Source organism: Nicotiana tomentosiformis, chromosome 2, assembly GCF_000390325.3.
Source record: "Nicotiana tomentosiformis chromosome 2, ASM39032v3, whole genome shotgun sequence".
In the NCBI taxonomy this organism is placed as follows: domain Eukaryota; kingdom Viridiplantae; phylum Streptophyta; class Magnoliopsida; order Solanales; family Solanaceae; genus Nicotiana; species Nicotiana tomentosiformis.
This window is the reverse complement of record NC_090813.1, coordinates 164,954,676-164,973,464: the sequence shown is the minus strand read 5'-3', so window position 1 is coordinate 164,973,464 and position 18,789 is coordinate 164,954,676. Positions and strand designations below refer to the sequence as shown.

The window sequence follows — 18,789 nt, the reverse complement described above, 5'->3', positions numbered from 1 at the left end:
GAGGTTAAAACCTAAACAGCATGTTAAAAGATTCTATTTGTGCTACAGCAAAAGGGCTGAAGTAAACCCGACCCGAAATAAACCCAGCATCAACAAGAAAGTGAACATTAGTCTAAGAGAGTGTTTGGCTAAGCTTATAAGCTGGTCAAACTGGCTTATAAGAACCTTTTGGCTTATCTACGCGTTTGGTAAATACTCAAAGTGCTTATAAGCCAAGTAATTATAAGCTAAAATCAGCCATAAATCATAAGCCGGTCATCCCAACTTATGATTTTTCAACTTATAAGCACTTTAGTTTGACCAACACTTTTACTAATTTATCCTTAATAATATTTTCTAATTCACAAAATACTTTTCCCAAAATAAATTTCTTAACTTTCTCTTCATTCCATATTCATTTTTAGTCATTTTAACAAAAGAATAGCTTATCAGTATTTTTTAATCAAACATATCAAATACTTATTATTAGTTTCAGCACTTCTATACAAACACGTAAATATTTATTTTAAAAATAAATTTTAGCATTTAAAAAAACTTTTCAGCACTACAATTATTACCTATTTAGGATCAGCTAATCCAAAGGCTCTACTTATATTTGCTTTACAGAAATGCTTGTTAGTCATTGATGAAGCCATTAGTTCTCAGTTGAAGAAGAGTTGTCAAAACTGCGTCGAAGATGTTTCTCACAAGGTAACATTACATTTGGCTTAACCTAGGGTATATTCGTGATACTGTTTTCCTTTTCAAATCTGACTGAAATTTGTTTCTTGGACATTTTGGTATGAAGAACTGAGTACGATAGAGGTGTTAACACTTTCTCTCCTGAAGGCCGGCTATTTCAAGTCGAATATGCAATTGAAGCCATTAAGGTAATCTTTTGGTTGGATTTTTAATTTATGTGTTTGTGAAGATTTGTGCAATTGACAATACTATTTGGGGGTTGTGATTTTTTTTTTTTGGTTGGTGATTTTAAAGCTGGGTTCGACTGCAATTGGGTTAAAGACAAAGGAAGGAGTCGTTCTTGCTGTTGAGAAGCGCATTACCTCACCCCTCTTGGTTTGTAACCTTTTCTATCATTTTTCCTTTTGTGAATATTTGAATTTGTTTGTCAAATTACTTTGCTTTTTGATGAGTCAATATTGTATGGTTATGATAATTAGGTTTGTAAATTTGTGGATTGGATTGCTTATGTTATCCTAGCAGTATAGCACCAATTAGTTTTGTTCTTCCTGGACTACTTCGCGAAACGATATTGGAGTCTTAATCAGTAGACAAAATGCTGGTAGAATTAATACATGCCTTGACTCAGCTGGCCTTCAAAAAATCATTACTTTATTAAAAGAAGAGAACAAAGAAATGCTGGTGGAACTTTCCTCGGCTGAATTGTTTTCTTGTTTACTTTATGAGAGGAAGATAGAATAAGCAATTATTTCTCAACAGGCAATGCGAGCTACAGGAATGACTTTTGATTTCTCTCTTCCCTTGTTACATAATGTAATTGGTATAGCTTTAGAAGACATTGTCTTGTGATCAGTGAATGATTAAAGGAGCAACTAGTAAACTCTAGCTAAATATGGTAGTGGATAAATATGGGAAAACCGAGCAAATTTCTTACATTGAGAATATTGAAAAGCATGGTACAGTTTCCTATTTGTTGCCTTTTCTGCTCATTATGGTTTGCTTTGTTATTGGTCAGTTGTTTAAGCAGTTGCTGCAGATTATGAGTGGAGAGCCCACTGTCGGCATGTCAGTTGTTTCACTAATTCGGTGTTTTCCTCATGCACTTCATAGTTTTGATACTCTTACAGGAACCAAGTAGTGTGGAGAAAATTATGGAAATTGATGAGCACATTGGTTGTGCGATGAGTGGACTAATAGCTGATGCCAGGACACTTGTCGAACATGCACGGGTTGAAACTCAGGTATTTAAATAGAAGACAAAATTTTTGTAGTTCAATTTTACGGCAAATAATATTTTTGAAATGGAATTTTACAGCAAATAATTGACTGAACTTTCTTGTTTTGTTCTATGTCTCAATAGAACCATAGATTCTCCTATGGTGAACCAATGACAGTTGAGTCCACCACACAAGCTTTATGTGACTTGGCCCTGCGATTTGGAGAGGGTGATGAAGAATCCATGGTTAGAATCATTTTACTATTATATGCACTTACTCTCTTTTTTGGAACTCAACACTTTCAACTCCTCTTAGTTGAAAGATTTTAGTGTCCTTGTTGATATCTGAATTTTGAAAGCATGGTATTTGTCCAAATACACCTTTCTGCTTTCCCCATTTATCTGGAGCTACATGGCTTACCTAAATTTAACGGGATGATTAGATATTTTTAGTTAGTTTAACTAATTAAAAAAACAAATGGCGCCTTTCTGCTTGAGTTCACATGTTGTTTCCCCTTATGTGGGTATGAAATGGAGAAAGGGTCAAGGAACTTATATTTCGCAGTCGTGTGAAAATAATTCGAAATAATTTTCATTCTCTATCCTTTGTGTCAGTAGATATTATGTACGCGATGTTGACTGTTGACCATGCTTCAGTGTCTTCACGTTTTTGAAAGTTGTATTAGTTTTGTTTGGATCATGAAAATCAGTAATTTGTTGCTCCTCTTTCTGTTGAAATATATGTATACGCCTTTTGAGTGCTACTATATTAGATGGACTCTTCACTTTGTCTTGCATACCTATGTTGAACAAATGATCTTTGAGTAAGCATGTATTATTAAAATGATATGATTTTGAGTAGTTGATATTGGTATTTCCCATTGATACATAAAATATGCTACGAAGCGGCTAAAAATTGAATGTACCCATGCCATATACATACATATATCCATTAAGTCATACCCAAGCCTGTGTAATTTCAAAACTTTACCTATCGTAATGTTAGATTAGGTTGCGCACCCAAGGGTGCACCCTAATCGTCATTGAAGTGGGTGCAAATCTTGGAGATGAGGGTACATATTCCAGTGTAGATAAAAATACACTATAATTTCTTCCAATTTGCCTAAACCTTGGCAGGCAGAGTTACCGTGTACTTGTGCTGGTGGGATGTAGCATGTGTTCGATGGAATAATCGAGGTGTGTGCAACCTGACCCAAATGCTACCATTATCAAAAAAAGATTTGGTGGCTAACTCTTGGATCCAAGATCTTTCTTATTGCTAGAATCTGCTATTGGAAGAATGTCCACCATACAACCTCTTGGTTTCTTTGCAGTTGGTTTACTTTCTCAAAATATACCTTCTATCTGCAATCTAGACATGGAAAGATACTCTTGTGAACTTTATTGTAGAGTTTGATTGGTTCTAGCAGATCTGCATATATAAAAGATGACGTTCCAGCAAACTTTCTTATAAAGAGTTCATATCTTTAAATGGTGCTTTATCTGCTGGTGTGAACGCGCTGTATAACCAAGCAAGATTGCTTGGAAACTTCTGTTATTTAGGAAAGGAAGCGGGAGCTAGCTTGTGCTTAATGTTCTGCTTTATGAATTTTGCTTAATATTTTCATGGAAAAGAAAGATGAAGGGCAAAGGCTTGTTTCAAATCTAAATTTGATATGCATTGAGTTTTATTCTAGTGAAGTTGCTCTGTAATATACAATTAATAAACTTGGCGCATTGAGGACCTGGTTTGCATTTGACGATTTTCTATAGGGTGTATCTGTCTCGTTCCCTTGTTTGTGTGTATTGGTGCTTATCTTGCTTATCGCGTCTGGCCTTTCTTGTTTTATGGAGTAATTTTTTCAAAAAATACTATCTGGAAATTTTGGCAAAGTGAACTAATGTCTGAATCTTGTTAAAGATCACACATACTTTCTAATTTCTATTACTTAATTCTTAAAGAATCTTATAGGCTTCCCTTATTTTCTTTATCTTTCTTTCTCAGCAGCTCCCTTTTTTAATCTTATGACTAGTGTAAGAATCAAATCTAATCACCTTTGTGCATTACTTTCGTGTTTCTTTTGTTCGTGCAGTCCAGACCTTTTGGCGTATCTCTTCTTATTGCTGGTCATGATGAGAATGGTCCCAACTTGTAAGTATTTTCATCCCTTGAATGACATTAGTGGAAATATAATATCTTTTGCTTTCCTAGGTTTTCTCTCATCTCTTGGATACCTTTCTTCTTTTTCTTTTTTTTTTTTTTTGGAGTGGGGGGTTGGTATTCTATTAAATTTGATGCTGCTTTGCCCGCACCTCGTTCTTGTGTAACCCCCCCCCCCCCCCCTCTCTCTCTCCCCAATAAATTTCAAGAGTGTTTGACTAAGTTCGCGTAACTTTGTGGAACTCTAGAAGATGTTTACTACATTCGACCTATGTTGCTCGGACACGGGTGCGGATCTAGCGGTCGGATCTTTCGAGATGTAAATTCTAAGATTCAGAGATATAGATCCTAGTACGGATACGGGTGCGGGTGCGGGGATCTGGCTAAGAATAATTCAAAAAAATAAAAATATAAAAATATGTCTAAATTATGAGAAATTTTGAGGAATACTTATGTATAGCTTATAAAGTGTGGATTTCTTTTTTAATCTCAAGTTGTAGATAAGTAAATGATTGATTTCCTAGATAAGATATGCTATTTTCTTCCCTAGTTTTGGTTCTAATTTCGGGAATCAAATTGTATCTCATCTTGAATTTTTCCGTCCGTCGTGGTCAAAGTAACCAAAATTGTTTGACCAGATCCGACACGGATCCCATACCCACACCCATACTAGTGTCGTGTCGACACGGGTGTGGCACCTAAACTGCCGTGTCGGAGCAACTTAGCGTTCGACCATTCAATTCTTTAGGGGTAAAGAGGCACATTTTGCCCCTACACTATCCGAAATGGTTTAAATTTGCCCTCCATTAATAGTTTGGGTCAAATGTGTCCCTGCCATTACCAAAGTAGGCCAGATTTGTCCTTAATTCCAAACGGTAGACATTAGTCTCTAATGAGTAATGCCATTGTTTATCTCTTGGTTCTGCCACGTGTCCACCACGTCGCTCAATTTAATTCCACCCCTTTTTACCAGCCCCCCTCTCCTCCCCTTTTTACACACCCCCAATTTCCCCAGCTAAAAATCCGAACCTACTGTAGCGCTTACCAGATGCGATAAAATTGTCAAAAATCGGTTCAATAGCTTACAACAATTAAACCTCTTTTTTATGGACTAATGTATCTCTTTTTCCAAGTTAAAAGATTTGTTGTTTTACTGATACAAATTAAAGAAAGATTTTGTTCTGACCTGTCACTTTGTCAATGCTCAGTCATTTCCACTTCTTTTTGTCCATGTTTATTCGTTTTCTTTGTGTCAGCATGCTAGAAATTGTGCATGAGCAGCTTCAGCACAAGGTATATCATAGTTGGTATGCTGTGCTTATTTCCATGACTTTTGCATTAGGAACATCTCAAGGTTATTGTGCTGACAAATGACTAGTTCCCTTTTTGCAAATATGCCATTTATGAACTTTCCATCAATATTATTGATCTGAGTTGCCTCTTAGTGATCTTCAAAAATCCAGTAATCCTGACTAATGATCATAATCAGCCTTCTCTTTTCCTGGCGACTTTCCTTCCTTGAATAGTTTTTTTTTGCTCCAACTAGTATGCATCATTTAACATTTTCTCCTTATGGTAAATTTGCTCCATTGGTATTACCTATTTTAGGTAGTTGATATCGTATATGTTTTCAGGATAAGTAAGATAAGTGTAAACTTCTGCCATTTGCATAAATATAACTCCCATGTTTCACAACACGGATGAGTTTGTGACAAGTCCTTACTCTAGACATGAATGAACCTCTCCTTATTATCTTTCGGAGATACCTCAATATAGCAAGATGGTCATTTATATATGATCAAATTCATAAGCCTGAAGAAGGCCATTTTGAGGCTGTAGAAGATGACGCTACAAATTAGCCAAGTTTCTAAAGAAGTTGCTAGAAGCTTTTGTAATGGCAGAAATTTGCCTCATCAATGTATAATTGTACGAGCTACTAATACCAGAGTTATTGTTTATTGAAGTTTTCCTAGGAATTATATAGGATGTGAAATTATGTAAAACTAATATGAAGAAGACATTTGGCATATTGACCCTATTTTCTGTCAGATGTAGTTCCCACATTAATTCCTGTGGCCATCTGGTATGATGTTATGGACTTCTCGTCTTAACTGTGGACCTTGCAATATGCAGATACTATACTGATCCTTCTGGAACATTCTGGCAATGCAATGCAAAAGCTATTGGTTCAGGTTCTGAAGGTGCTGACAGCACTTTGCAGGAGCAATATAACAAGGTAACTTCTTAATTAGTTTGCATATCTCATCCTAATGAAATTATGAGTTGTCTTTATACAATGACTCCAGCCTTTTGGGCTGTTCGTTGGTTGATGCTACTGACTTCCTCAACAACGCACAACAACCCCCCCCCAAAGCCCCCCCCGGCCCCCAGGGAAGAAAGAGGATAAAGCCAATAAACATGCTCCAACTAAACTAAAGTTGTTGGTAGCAGACTGCTATATTCTTTAAGGTAAGCCTAATAAAGGTATTATATGGTTTTAAAAGTGGATTTCACTTCTACCTGTTTGCTAATTTTGCAGGACCTTACCCTTAAAGAAGCTGAAGCCATAGCACTCTCTATTCTTAAGCAAGTGATGGAAGAAAAGGTAAGTTTCATGTTACTGTATTTTTTATGCAGACTTGTATGCTCTACTTATCTATTTATGGAAAATTATCCACCATATGATGCCAGGTGACTCCAAATAATGTTGACATTGCAAGGGTATCTCCAACTTACCATCTCTACTCACCTTCTGAGGTGGAAGATGTTATCAGCTGCCTATAAGAAAGCTCTACTTATTCTCATCACCAACTTTTTCTTATAACAACGCTTGCTTTGTAGTCTTGCTACATTTTCAGGAATATATTTTTCTTTTTCGCAAGGTTGAAATGAAGGAGATCGTGGCTTAAGAACGTTAAGAGTTTGATTTAAGACATAAGGTCCAGCCTGTGTTCTGTTGTTCCTGGATGAAGTACTATTTGCTACATGTCCTGCAGCTGCAGGATGTACTTGCCAGTTAATTTGGTTCCTTCAAGGTATTGAAACTTGTTTGGAGATTTGAAATCCTTGATCTCTTCTGATACCACATAATTCTTGTCATAGTTTCTACTCAGGTTGTGACTGTTCTAAAGATGGAAAATAGCACTTTGGAACATTTTCCACGGTCAATATCATTGATTAAATTTAGGTACTGTTTAGGGGGAGAATGACACAAAAGGGACTCTTTTGGGTTTGTGTTTAAATTTTGTCCCTTAAATTGACAGTATCACGGAAATAAGGACGTGCGCTTAATGAACATTTTGCGAACAAAATTACCCCTCAATGTAAATAAACCAACTCTAAATCACAGCTTTCTTCCATAAAACACGATTGACTCTTTCTCTAGCAAAAACAAAGATTTGCGACGAAGGTGGTAAAGTTTAAAATATATTCACTATATTTAGATTGATAAGAAAATCAGCCAGATTCTCAAAGCTAGCTGAAGCCAATTTCATATATAAGTTTGGTGCAAACACCTACCATGTTGGTATATATTAGCTAAAACATTATACTACTATATTAACAGGTATGACGAAACGGTAGAACTTTTAACTATACTGCATTTGATGCAAACACCTACCATGTTGGTAGATATAAGCTAAAGCCAGTTGTATATTGAACTTTGACGCAAAAACCTCTGACAGAACGATAGAGTTTGGAGTGTATTTATGTAACAATATGCTTAAAATGATCGAGCATACTGTCAAAACAGGTACGAAAAAATAAAAGCAGAACTTTAAGCTATAAGCATTATATTATTATACCGCAATTGGTGAAGATATCCTACTATATTGGTAGACATTAACTGAAGCTAGTTGTATAAAAAATCTCTGACAGAATGGTCAAGTTTAAAGTGTATTCAACATTGCATGCAGGATTCAAAATGACTACAACTTGTATCTACAAGACTACAACGTATATAATGGGCAATGGAGTTCAAATAGCAAATACTCCACTTGAATCACCAAATCAGACTGGTCCTTGCAAAGGAAGGGATTACATTAAAAGAATTTGTCAATGCTCTGGCATGGAAGATGGGTGAGAATAAAGCACAAATATGTTGTTTACAAAAAATGACGAGGAGCAAGAAATATGCATGTACCTGCAACAACAACAACAATAACCCAGTATAATCTCACTAGTGAGGTCTGGAGAGGGTAGTGTATACGCAAACCTTACCCCTACCCTAGGGTAGAGAGGCTGTTTCCGATAGACTCTCGGCTCCCTCCCTCCAAAAACTCCCACCTTGCTCTTGGGGTGACTCGAACTTACAACCTCTTGGTTGGAAGTGGAGGGTACTCACCACTAGAGCAACCCACTCTTGTCAAAATGATCAAAATTTCTGAAACTCCTATGAATTCAATTGTCTTTAAACAGTACTAGTACACATCTGTCCAGTGTCCATGAAGAGGCAACAAAAAATAAGCAACAACTTAGCAGGACAAATGATTGAAGATATTGACAGATATGTTGCATTAATGCTCGCCATGAAACTATACATCTTGAGCTTCTAACTCCAATAACAACACCTGATCAAGTTAGACAGACATCAGCAACAAACATTGCACAACGACAGCTACAGGAGGTGGATACAGATAATACTAGGGGTGACAAAAGTGGCCCAAACCCATTTGACCCGCCCAACTCGTCCAAATTATAATGGGTTGGGCATGAGCTACTTTAATGATGGGCTAAGTTTGGGCACAACCCAACTAAACCCATTTATTTTCAGTAGCCCAAATTAGCCCATAATTTCAGCCCAAACTGACCCATTAATAGCAATTGACCTTTAAGGCTTCTAAGAGTGTATTTGGTATGAAGGAAAATATTTTACGGTCAAACATCTCTATAACATCATCGTTTGCTCCGATATTGTTTGGCTTTTATAGTGAATGGCTGTTGTACACATATAACAACATTTACCGTTTAAATAATTTTTGGCTGTTAAAGACAAAAATTATCCAAAAATTAACTTTTTCCCCTTTTAATGTTACATATAAAAGATAAAAAGATAATTTTAATTTAAAATCTCAAAATATATGCATATTCACTAATTAAGTATTAAAAAATGCTACTATATCATTAATAAATTCATAACTAAATATACAAAGATTTAAACTCCGACGCACACATTTAAACACTAAGCTAATAGAAAATTAAATTATTTAAATATTGATGGAAAAAGTCTAAAAAATATATATGTGGATCATTAAATCTTAAGCATTATGCATGATGAAAAATTTATCCGATGGAAAAGATTGTATGTGCGGTTCATTAAATATTAGACATTATGCACGAAAGATCCTTTTGTGCAATGGAATGAAAATATACAAGCATATATTTTAATAGAGTTAAATGGAATCTTTAATTATGGAAGTATATACTAATGTAATATATCTTTATTATTAGTGGTGCATTAAAGTTTTAAGATATTTGGTCAAGTTAGTATCTTTAGACTTATTATTGTCATCCAAAGGATTCTACATGGCTGTTAAAGATGAGTAATTTTACAAAGAGTGTACTACTATAAAGATGGATGCTGATGTTATAGGTGAAAAACTATTATAGAGAGGTAAAATATAACATAAAAAATCGATACTAAAAAGAGACTGGCTTTTATAGTGAATGATAGTTATATGAGGATGCTGTTATAGAAATGTCTGATTATACTTGAAAAATATCTTCCTAGAAAATGAATGATTTTATCACTTATTTTTTCATGTTTGGTTGGTAAGCAAAAAATATTTTCTACTGTTTGGTTAGAGAATCGAAAATATTTTTTAGAAAAATAATTTTCTATGCTACTCTCCTCACCCCCTGTTACACCCCATATTTTCGTACTGAGAGTACGTCATAAGTCAATTGATGTAAGCTCAGAAACGAGACCGTCTTTGAAAGTACATAAAGTAAGCTAATCATGTTACCTTGTAGGTTACAAATCTTTAAGATAACGGATAACAAGTACGAAGAGGGTTGAAAGGCTTAGAAGCTAAACAAATTGAAGGAAATAAGTTTCGTCGAATGTCGACAAGTTGGGAATGTTATAACATGTACTTTTGAGGTGATACTAGGGTACTTAACTTGATAAGGAGGTTATGCTATGAGTTATTTTAGTCGTATGATAGTCGTGTATTACGTTGTGGAGTCAAGCGACTTGTGGAACAAAAGTTGGCAAAGGTCATCACAAATTATATTCATAAATGTGCTGAAAATTAGGTTAAATGTAAATAAGCTTTTCTCCCAATATACTTGGAATTATGGGATGTTCCACCTACCAAATTGAAGATCTATAATTCTAGTTTCTTACGCATTAAACCGTTTATCGATATAACATCCGAGTAGAGAGATATTCGCATTTTTGCGAGACTACGCAGGTAACCCTATGGGACCCACTTGGTCGGTGGCCGACCTTCACCTATTCTTATCTCGTTTTTGGGATGAGATTTGTCAATTTTTCGACCTCCTTCCATACTCACACTTCCCAAACCCTCCCAAACAGTTCCCCCAAGGCTCCAAACAAATTCCAAAAAAATACATCATAATTCAATATCAAAGTTAGCCAAAGGTGAAGAATAACCCCTCTATAGTGTTGTGATGTGAATAAGGATGATGGTGAGCTAAGTTAAACTTAGGGTTCGAATTGTATCTACTGCCTAAGGTATTTTTAACAATTGGTTGCGATGTTGGAGTGAAAGATAACAAGATAGCACTTGAAAGGGGAAGAGATATTGTTAACTTTTGTTGGGTTTTTTAAGGATATATATATATATATATATATATATATATATATATATGAATGATATGTTTATGGCTGGAAATTGGAGAAAATAACTTTATTATGATATGATTTCCGTTGTTATGCATGTCTATATGTTTATCAAGTGAATTGATGAAAGAAACATATGAAACTTGAGATTGGAGGTGAAGATTAGCTTAAGTCACTTTTATGGTGTTGTATTGCCATTTAGTGCTGTTGTAAGCTAAATATAACTTGGATTTCGACTTGAAGCTACTGTAGGGGGGAGGGGGGGGGGTAAGCACATTCTGTTATTGCATGTTCTTAATGGTATCTTGATGTTGATTAAGTTAAATGGATGGACTAGACATGAACTAGTGAACAAAGTTGCTAATTGAGGATAGTTGGAGTTGTGAAAAGTTTTCTTCGTTATAAATATATGGTATAAGGCTGGAATCATTGATGAATGACTTTATTATCATCTTAATGATACTGTTAAGTTAAAGTAAGAAGTCTATAAGGGGTGATATGGGGTATACTGATTCCAATCGGAGCTTGCCGCTCATCGTGAAGTAGTTGTGACTTGTTGTTGTTATATGATGTCTTGTTATTGATACTTATATGTTGCTGGATTTCTTTAGTCGTTGTTTTTGGTATATGGTATTGGAGGAGGACCTTGTTATAGGGGAGAAGCTGCCAAATTCACGTAAACAAGCTACTAGCTTAAGTTACGGACTTAGCCTTTACTCAATACTGATTTTGAATCTCCTTATGCTATGGTAGGTTGAGTTGAGTTGTTTGAAGAGTTACTTGGAAGGTATTAAGGAGTCAACGGGGTTAAGTTATGTTAAGGCTATCCTTTTTTTTCTTTTGGCAAGATCCATAAAATACAAACAAAATGAGCAAACACGCAACTTTCATAAATGACTCTATTCATAGAAGTACTAGGGGTGCCTATGTTTCCCCATGTGTCCTATTATTATATCATTTGTTCATGGGTCTCAGAAAATATATAAGTTGATAAAGTTTATTTCATGATATTAACCGAAGGCATATTGATCTTATGATATTCCGAGAGATCTTATCGACTTACTTCCTTTTGCATTGCATTTATTTATACATGCACATTGACCCATGACCAGATGGAATTATATACGTGTATATTATATGTATATGGGGTATGGGGAAAGGTTACGACGTTATACATGCACCACCACCTGATCAGCTAGTATACATTGATGATTTCGCCCATTGAGGCTGATATGATATGATGGGATACCCTCAAAGGCTTGAGTATATTATGTACGTATATACTTATGCATGATATGATATTTATACGCATATACATGACACTATAAAGGTTTCATGATTCACTGAGCTATTCAAACTTACAGGTTGAGTCTTTTACTTCATGTTCATTTTAAGTTTTTTATATACTGTTTTTCATGCCTTAAATACTCGGTACTTTATTTGTACTAACGTCCCTTTTGCCTAGGACGCTGTCATTTCATGCTAGCAGGTCCCGATAGACAGTTGACAGTCCTCCTAGTAGGCTATCAAATCAGCGAAAGGTGTTGGTGCACTCCACTTGTTCCGGAGTTGCCTATTTGGTCAGTATACTTTAGACATGTATTGATTGGTATGGCGGAGCCTTGTCCCGGCCTTTATAATGTTTATGTACTCTTAGAGGCTTATAGACAGATGTCATGTATATGGATGATTGTTTGTCCTTGTCGGCCTATGTTTTGAGTGTACAAATGATCATTTCAGTCCTGTAGGCCCGTATGTCATATGTATAAGTTTGTATACCATGTTGGCTCATCCTATGTCGAGTATTCTCTTATGTTTAATTCTGGTTATCTCATGACGGCTTTTCAGGCTCATTTACCCATGATAATATGATAAAAAGGATATGTTAAGTTGGTACTCGGTTGAGTTAGTCATTGGGAGCCCATTGCGGCCTTTCAGTTTGGGTAGTGACAAAAGTGGTATCAGAGCAGTTATATCCTAGGGAGTCTACAAACCGTGTCTAGTAGAGTCTTGTTTATGGGTGTGTTGTGCACCACAATTATAAGCATGAGGCTACAAGGCATTTAGGACTGTCTCTCTTTTGTCTTACTCTAAATCGTGTAGTAGAGCTCAGTTGTAAGAATTCAAACTCCTAAATTCTATTTTATTCGTAATACAACGATACCTACATCCATAAAGACAGTTGGTAAGAGATTGAATGTGGATGTGGAAGAGTTGAGTCAGAGGAACTCGATTTTGCATCATGCTTATGATGAGTAAATGTGAGGTCTTTAGCAGATCACATGTGTACTAAGACGTGTAAGCTTCTTGATAAGGAGCCCTAAGGCATGAATATCTATCCACCCATATGGTAAAAAAGCAATAAGAGAATCAGAAGGTAGATACAAGTTTTAACAAGCAAAAGAAGTAAGGTGAAGAAGGGAACGAGATACCCAATTAGTGAAGATTATCAATATTTACAATTCAGGCAGAGAAATATAAGCATTCTGAGTTACTTTCAACAGTAACAAAGATATATACAATTGGCTACACCCATCTCAGTTATGCCCTATGGGAGCTAAAGATATAGTTTAAGAGAATAATGGGATATTAGGATCCAACTGGGGTTAGAGTAATCTAAAATGGTGGATGGATTGTTATCATTAGCTAACATTTTCGAAGGATAGTGCAAACGTGGTAATAGATCTTCTTGTGAGACACCCAGATGGTGCACTCTAGAATAGTAAAGTCAAATATGAATACTAGAATATTCAAAAATTTCAAAAGATAGGCAGTGGAATCCTAGAGGGGATAAATATTTACCTTAGTATGACTCCCGCCCCTAGTAAAAGAAAAAGAGAATGTTAGGCGACCCAAAGAGCCAGTAGATGGAGCAAGGGGAGCTAAAAGCAAAAGAATATTTTGTTGAAGTTTTCAGAATAAAGTGATAGACATTAATATTAGCTAAAGAATAAAAAGAGAGTAAATGAAGTATTATGAGTAAGATGTGATAAATGAGTGATAACGGTAAATCAAAATATAACAGAATGACAGAGTCTATAGTCAAGTGAAGGAAAAGACAAGAGATGACATGCCTTGAGAAAATAAAATTGTATAAGCCATTAAGTCATACCCTTATTTTGAGAAATGAGTTGGTGACTCGAACTTGATTACCAGAAGGCTAAGTTAGACCCCCAGAGTAATAGAAATAAGTATGGGCTAGTGAACAAGATAAACTAAACACGAATTAGGGATCAGAGGATTTGATAATAGTCGGCATCGTGAGAATTTCAGAGATAGCATTCCGACAATAATAGAATGGACAACAAAAGAATAACTTTTAAAGTTCATTCAGGAAGACGCTTCCCTAAAGCAAGCACTGCGAGCAAAGTTAAGCTTAAAGGACTAAGTGTGCCAGTTACACTAGGTGTCACACTTGTGCATAAGGAATTCAGTTATCCATGGTACATAAGTGTTACCATAAGGCGAGTAAGGGTTATTGATGATATGAAAAGACGCCAAAGATGAAAGGTAAAACATCTATAGGTTGATCGTCTTAGCACTAAATCTTAGTACATCCCTAAAAGGGGGAAGATGGTGTGATGTAGTATTAAGTCGAAGTTAAGTGGTTTAGGTAGCTATGGAATGATAAAGGAAGAATGTGGTAAAAATGCGAAATGGATGAGGTTGCATTTATTCAGATCCTATAGATATGTCGCAACTCCAGAACATTATACAAGCATGACGCCGGGGAGAGAAAGTAAGAGTTCCCGGTCAGGATATTATTGATAAATAAGCTCGCAGCATTACAAGAGTCAGAGGGTCTCCCCTAAGTACTACAACGAAAGACTAGCTGAGGAAATAAGGAAGAAAGCTTCATCCTAAGCATAGTAACTTGAAGAAGAAATGGTCTTGTAATAATAGTCTCACTATAATATTGTATACACTCCATAATAAAGTGGCACCTATCGTGGCTAATGAACGAAAAAAAAATCATCAAAGGTGATATTTGAGATCATATGAGTTACAGGAAATTCTAGTATTCGTGGGCAATAAGATAAGTTAGGTATTCATGCAACAAGTGGCAGAACGACCAGAAAAAGTAATTGCTTACATTTAAAGACAATTGAGAAGGCACAAAAGGAAATCTATAGTGCTAGCAAGTTAAAGGAAGGTTGCGAGTAGTATAAATAGATATGTGTAGTTCACAAGATATAGTATCTTAGAGCGACAAGGTTTTAGGTAGATATGAGTAAGGATAAGAAACGGTGCGTGAGAAGGAGACGAGAATAGGTAAGTCCCTTAGGATTAAACCCATCAAAACAAGAGAGTTGATGGTTTTCGTAAGTTATAGAAAGCTTGGTACAGCCTGAATGAACTCATAGGAGTTTAAGACTAGGAGCAATTAGAAGAGATAAAATTCTGCCCTGGTAGTAGAATAAGGGTGTAATGGTGATAGATAAGAGGATGACGTTTAGGCCTTTGATTGAGTAATGATTTTAAGAAAAGGGATTTCATGAATTGCATGGGATTAGAATACCCCCATAGGATTAATCACGTTGGGATGCTATGAAATACAATTATTGAAGTATAGTATCATCCCTAGGTGGGTTAGGCAAATCACTTCAAATGTTCCCCGATGCAACATGAGCCCCAGTGACAATGTATTACGTAAGAGGTTTCAAGTTATCAGTGGTAGATTATGGATCAACATTAAGGTGAATCAACAATGGATGGATAAAAGTTACAAAGTATGAGATGAGATTAGACCATCATTATTAAGATGAACAGTAATGAGGAAGCATTAAAGGACTTAGATTTATACATATATGATAAGCAGCGAGAGAGTAACCTGGAGTTGGGTAGCAGACCTCGATAATAATAAACCGAAGTAAGAGTTATGGTATAGTATGACCTACCTAGTTGTAGTAAAGCCATAAACATAGATAACTGAGTCTATGAAACAAGATATATCAATAGTCATAAGTTCGACAAAGTACCGAGAAAAGAACTTCAGTACACCTATAGATGCCCAGAGGGACAACTTGTCATAGTTCTATATATGTTCACAAAGTGAGGCCTAGAGATTTGCGAAAAGCTGGAGGAAAAAGGAGAGAAGAATCACATAGGTGCACATACAAGGACAAAGTTGTATAGACTGCATGATATAAGGTAGCAATAGTTACTATATTGGAAGAATTCCGATCACATGTCGTGGTGTGAGAAAGAGGCCTAAAGGAGGGAATGCCCTGTCCTTTGGATTTATTCACAGAACAGTTGCCTAGAGGGCAAGGAAAATATTAATGTATTCGTAAGAGCTATAGGTTATGAGACTGATAAGTGCATTAGTCAACATTTGAGTACGATGTTCCGGGGGGGGGGGGGGAGGGGAATGATGTTACACCCCATATTTTCGTACGTGAGAGTACGCCATAAGATAATTGATATAAGCTCAGAAATGAGATCGTCTTTGAAAGTACATAAAGTAAGTTAATCATTTTACCTTTGAGTTTAAAAATCTTTAAGATCATGGATAACAAGTACCAAGAAGGTTGAAAGGCTTAGAAGCTAAACAAATTGAAGAAAATAAGTTTTGTCGAATATCGATAAGTTGGGAATGTTATAACATGTACTTTTGGGGTGATACTAGAGTTCTTAACTTGATAAGGAGGTTATGCTATGAGTTATTTTAGTCATATAATAGTCGTGCATTACATTTTAAAGTCAAGCGAGTTGTGGAACAAAGGTTTGCAAAGGTCATCATAAGTTACATTCATAAATATGCTGAAAATTAGGTCAAATATAGATGAGATTTTCTCCCAATATACTTGAAATTATGGGATGATCCACCTACAAAATTGAATATATATGAGTCTAGTTTATAACACATTAAATCTCTTGTCGATACAACATCCGAGTAAAGAGATATTCACATTTTTACGAGACTGCACAGACAGCTCCTATGGGACCCACTTGGTCAGTGGCCAACCTTATCACCTATTCTTATCTCATTTTTGGGATGAGATTTGTTAATTTTTCGACCTCCTTCCATCCTCACACTCTCCAAACCCTCCCAAACAGTTACCCTAAGGCTCTAAACAAATTCCAAAATAATACACCATAATCCAATACCAAAGTTAGCCAAAGGTGAAGAATAACCCCTCTATGGTATTGTGATGTGAATAAGGATGATGGTGAGCTAAGTTAAGCTTAGGGTTCGAATTGTATCTATTGCCTAAGGTGAGGACACTTACACCCGGATCAGATGACCAGACTTCCGCGCCCCCTACTAGAGCCGCGAGAGGTTGAGGCCGGGGTAGAGGCCGAGGACGTCCACATGGTATAGCCAGAGCACTCGCACGAGATGCTACAGAGAAGCCACCAGTAGATCCAGTTGGAGCGCAGGCACCTGAGACGCCTGTTACTGCACCAGCTCTTCAGGAGACTCTCGCCCAGTTTCTGAGCATGTTTGGCACTTTAGCTCAGGCAGGATTGATCCTACTTGCTCCTTCCACATCTCAGGTGGGGGGAGGAGCACAAACTCCCGTTGCCTGTAACCCAAAGCAGTGGGTTCAAGTCGACTAAGTTATAGAGGTCATACCAGTACAGCCAGTAGCCCTAGTTCAGCCTGAGATTAGGGCTGCAGTTTCTGAGGGGGAGCAGTTCAGGCTCAAGAGGTACAAGAAGTACCACCCTCCTACTTTCAGTGGCTTGGCATCAGAGGATGCCCAGGTTTTTCTTGAGTAGTGACACTATATCCTCTGTACTATGGGTATTGCAGAGTCTAGTGAGGTTTCTTTCACTACGTTCCAGCTTAAGGGAACGACTTATCAATGGTAGCGAGCATATGAGTTAGGTAGTCCGGTCGAGGCAGCTTCACTCACTTGAACTCAGTTCTCAGATATATTCTTGAGGGATTATGTTCCCCAGAGTCTCCGAGATGCATGGCGCGCAAAGTTTGAGTAGTTGCGCCAGGGTTTGATGACCGTGTTGGAGTATGCGGTTCGGTTCAGTAATTTGGCTAGGAATGCACCAACCTTGGTTGCTACTGTTAGAGAGCGGTTCCGTTGATTTATCGAGGGGCTTAACCCCAGCATCAGATTTAGCATGGCCCAAGAATTGGAGATGGATATCGCATACCAGCAGGTAGTGGGGATTGCGAGGAGACTGGAGGGTATGCTGACTCGGGAGAGAGAGGGTTTTAGCATTATTTGATGTGATTTGAAAGCTCGACTAAGTTCGTATGATGATTTAGGACTTGTTGGTATAAATGGTTGAGGTCCCGGGGGCCTCGGGGGTGATTCAGACCTAGTTCGACGCATTTTTTATCATTTTGGAGTTGCAGAAATTCTGGTTCTCCCAGTTCTGGTTTCCTTTTATACGGTCACGGAAGAGGGGACACGATCCCGAAGCTCTGAGATTTGACAGTCGTGGTTTTGTTATATGTGATCGCATGAAGGAATATGCAATCGCGAAGCTTGCATGGGCTAGTGAATCGCGAATGCGTGGCAGCTGCCGCGTTCGTAGTGGAGAAGGGAGGACCTGGGCAATGGGTGCTTTACTCTATGCGGTCGCGCAGTGGTGCACGCGATCGTTTGGCTTTGGGAAAAGTCCTTTCAGCGTTCGCATCAGGTATACCGCGTTTGCGAAGGTCATTTTGTTGGGGCAGCTTATTTTGTTCTACGTGATCGCATGGGAATTTCCGCGATCGCGTAGTATAAATGACTGGATAGCAGATTAAAATTCCAAAATTGAGGGTTTATCATTTTTCACTATTTGGACTTGAGAGCTCGAATTTAGGCGATATTTTGGGAGATTTTTGGAGGGATTGTTGGGGTAAGAGTTCCTAACCCATTTTTGATTAATTTCCATTAATATATCTTCGATTTCTTCATCTAATTAAGGATTTGGGTTGACAAATTTGGGTAAAAAGTATAAAAGTTCTTA

The 18,789-nt window shown here is 36.9% G+C and overlaps 1 protein-coding gene across 11 annotated transcripts; it reads left to right on the top strand.

Annotated features, from left to right (window-relative positions):
- The first annotated feature begins 549 nt into the window (after nt 1-549).
- On the top strand, nt 550-8,967 carry LOC104107275 (proteasome subunit alpha type-5-like). Of its 11 annotated transcripts, none has more exons than XR_011414373.1 (11): nt 550-690; nt 788-869; nt 976-1,056; nt 1,809-1,922; nt 2,042-2,143; nt 3,991-4,049; nt 6,192-6,294; nt 6,598-6,663; nt 6,750-6,779; nt 6,941-7,093; nt 7,172-7,226. XR_011414373.1 is itself a non-coding variant. In XM_009616042.4 (10 exons), the coding sequence occupies exons 1-10, from the start codon at nt 677-679 to the stop codon at nt 6,965-6,967; spliced, it is 678 nt and encodes a 225-aa protein (XP_009614337.1). In that variant the 5' UTR covers nt 550-676; the 3' UTR covers nt 6,968-7,226. The 11 variants fall into 11 exon arrangements, 3 of the variants coding, with proteins under 3 accessions (XP_009614337.1, XP_009614344.1, XP_009614329.1); XR_004509859.2 differs by having other exon boundaries at nt 7,161-7,226; XR_011414377.1 differs by lacking the exon at nt 7,172-7,226 and adding an exon at nt 6,365-6,527 and having other exon boundaries at nt 6,941-7,021.
- Nucleotides 8,968-18,789: the final 9,822 nt, after the last annotated feature.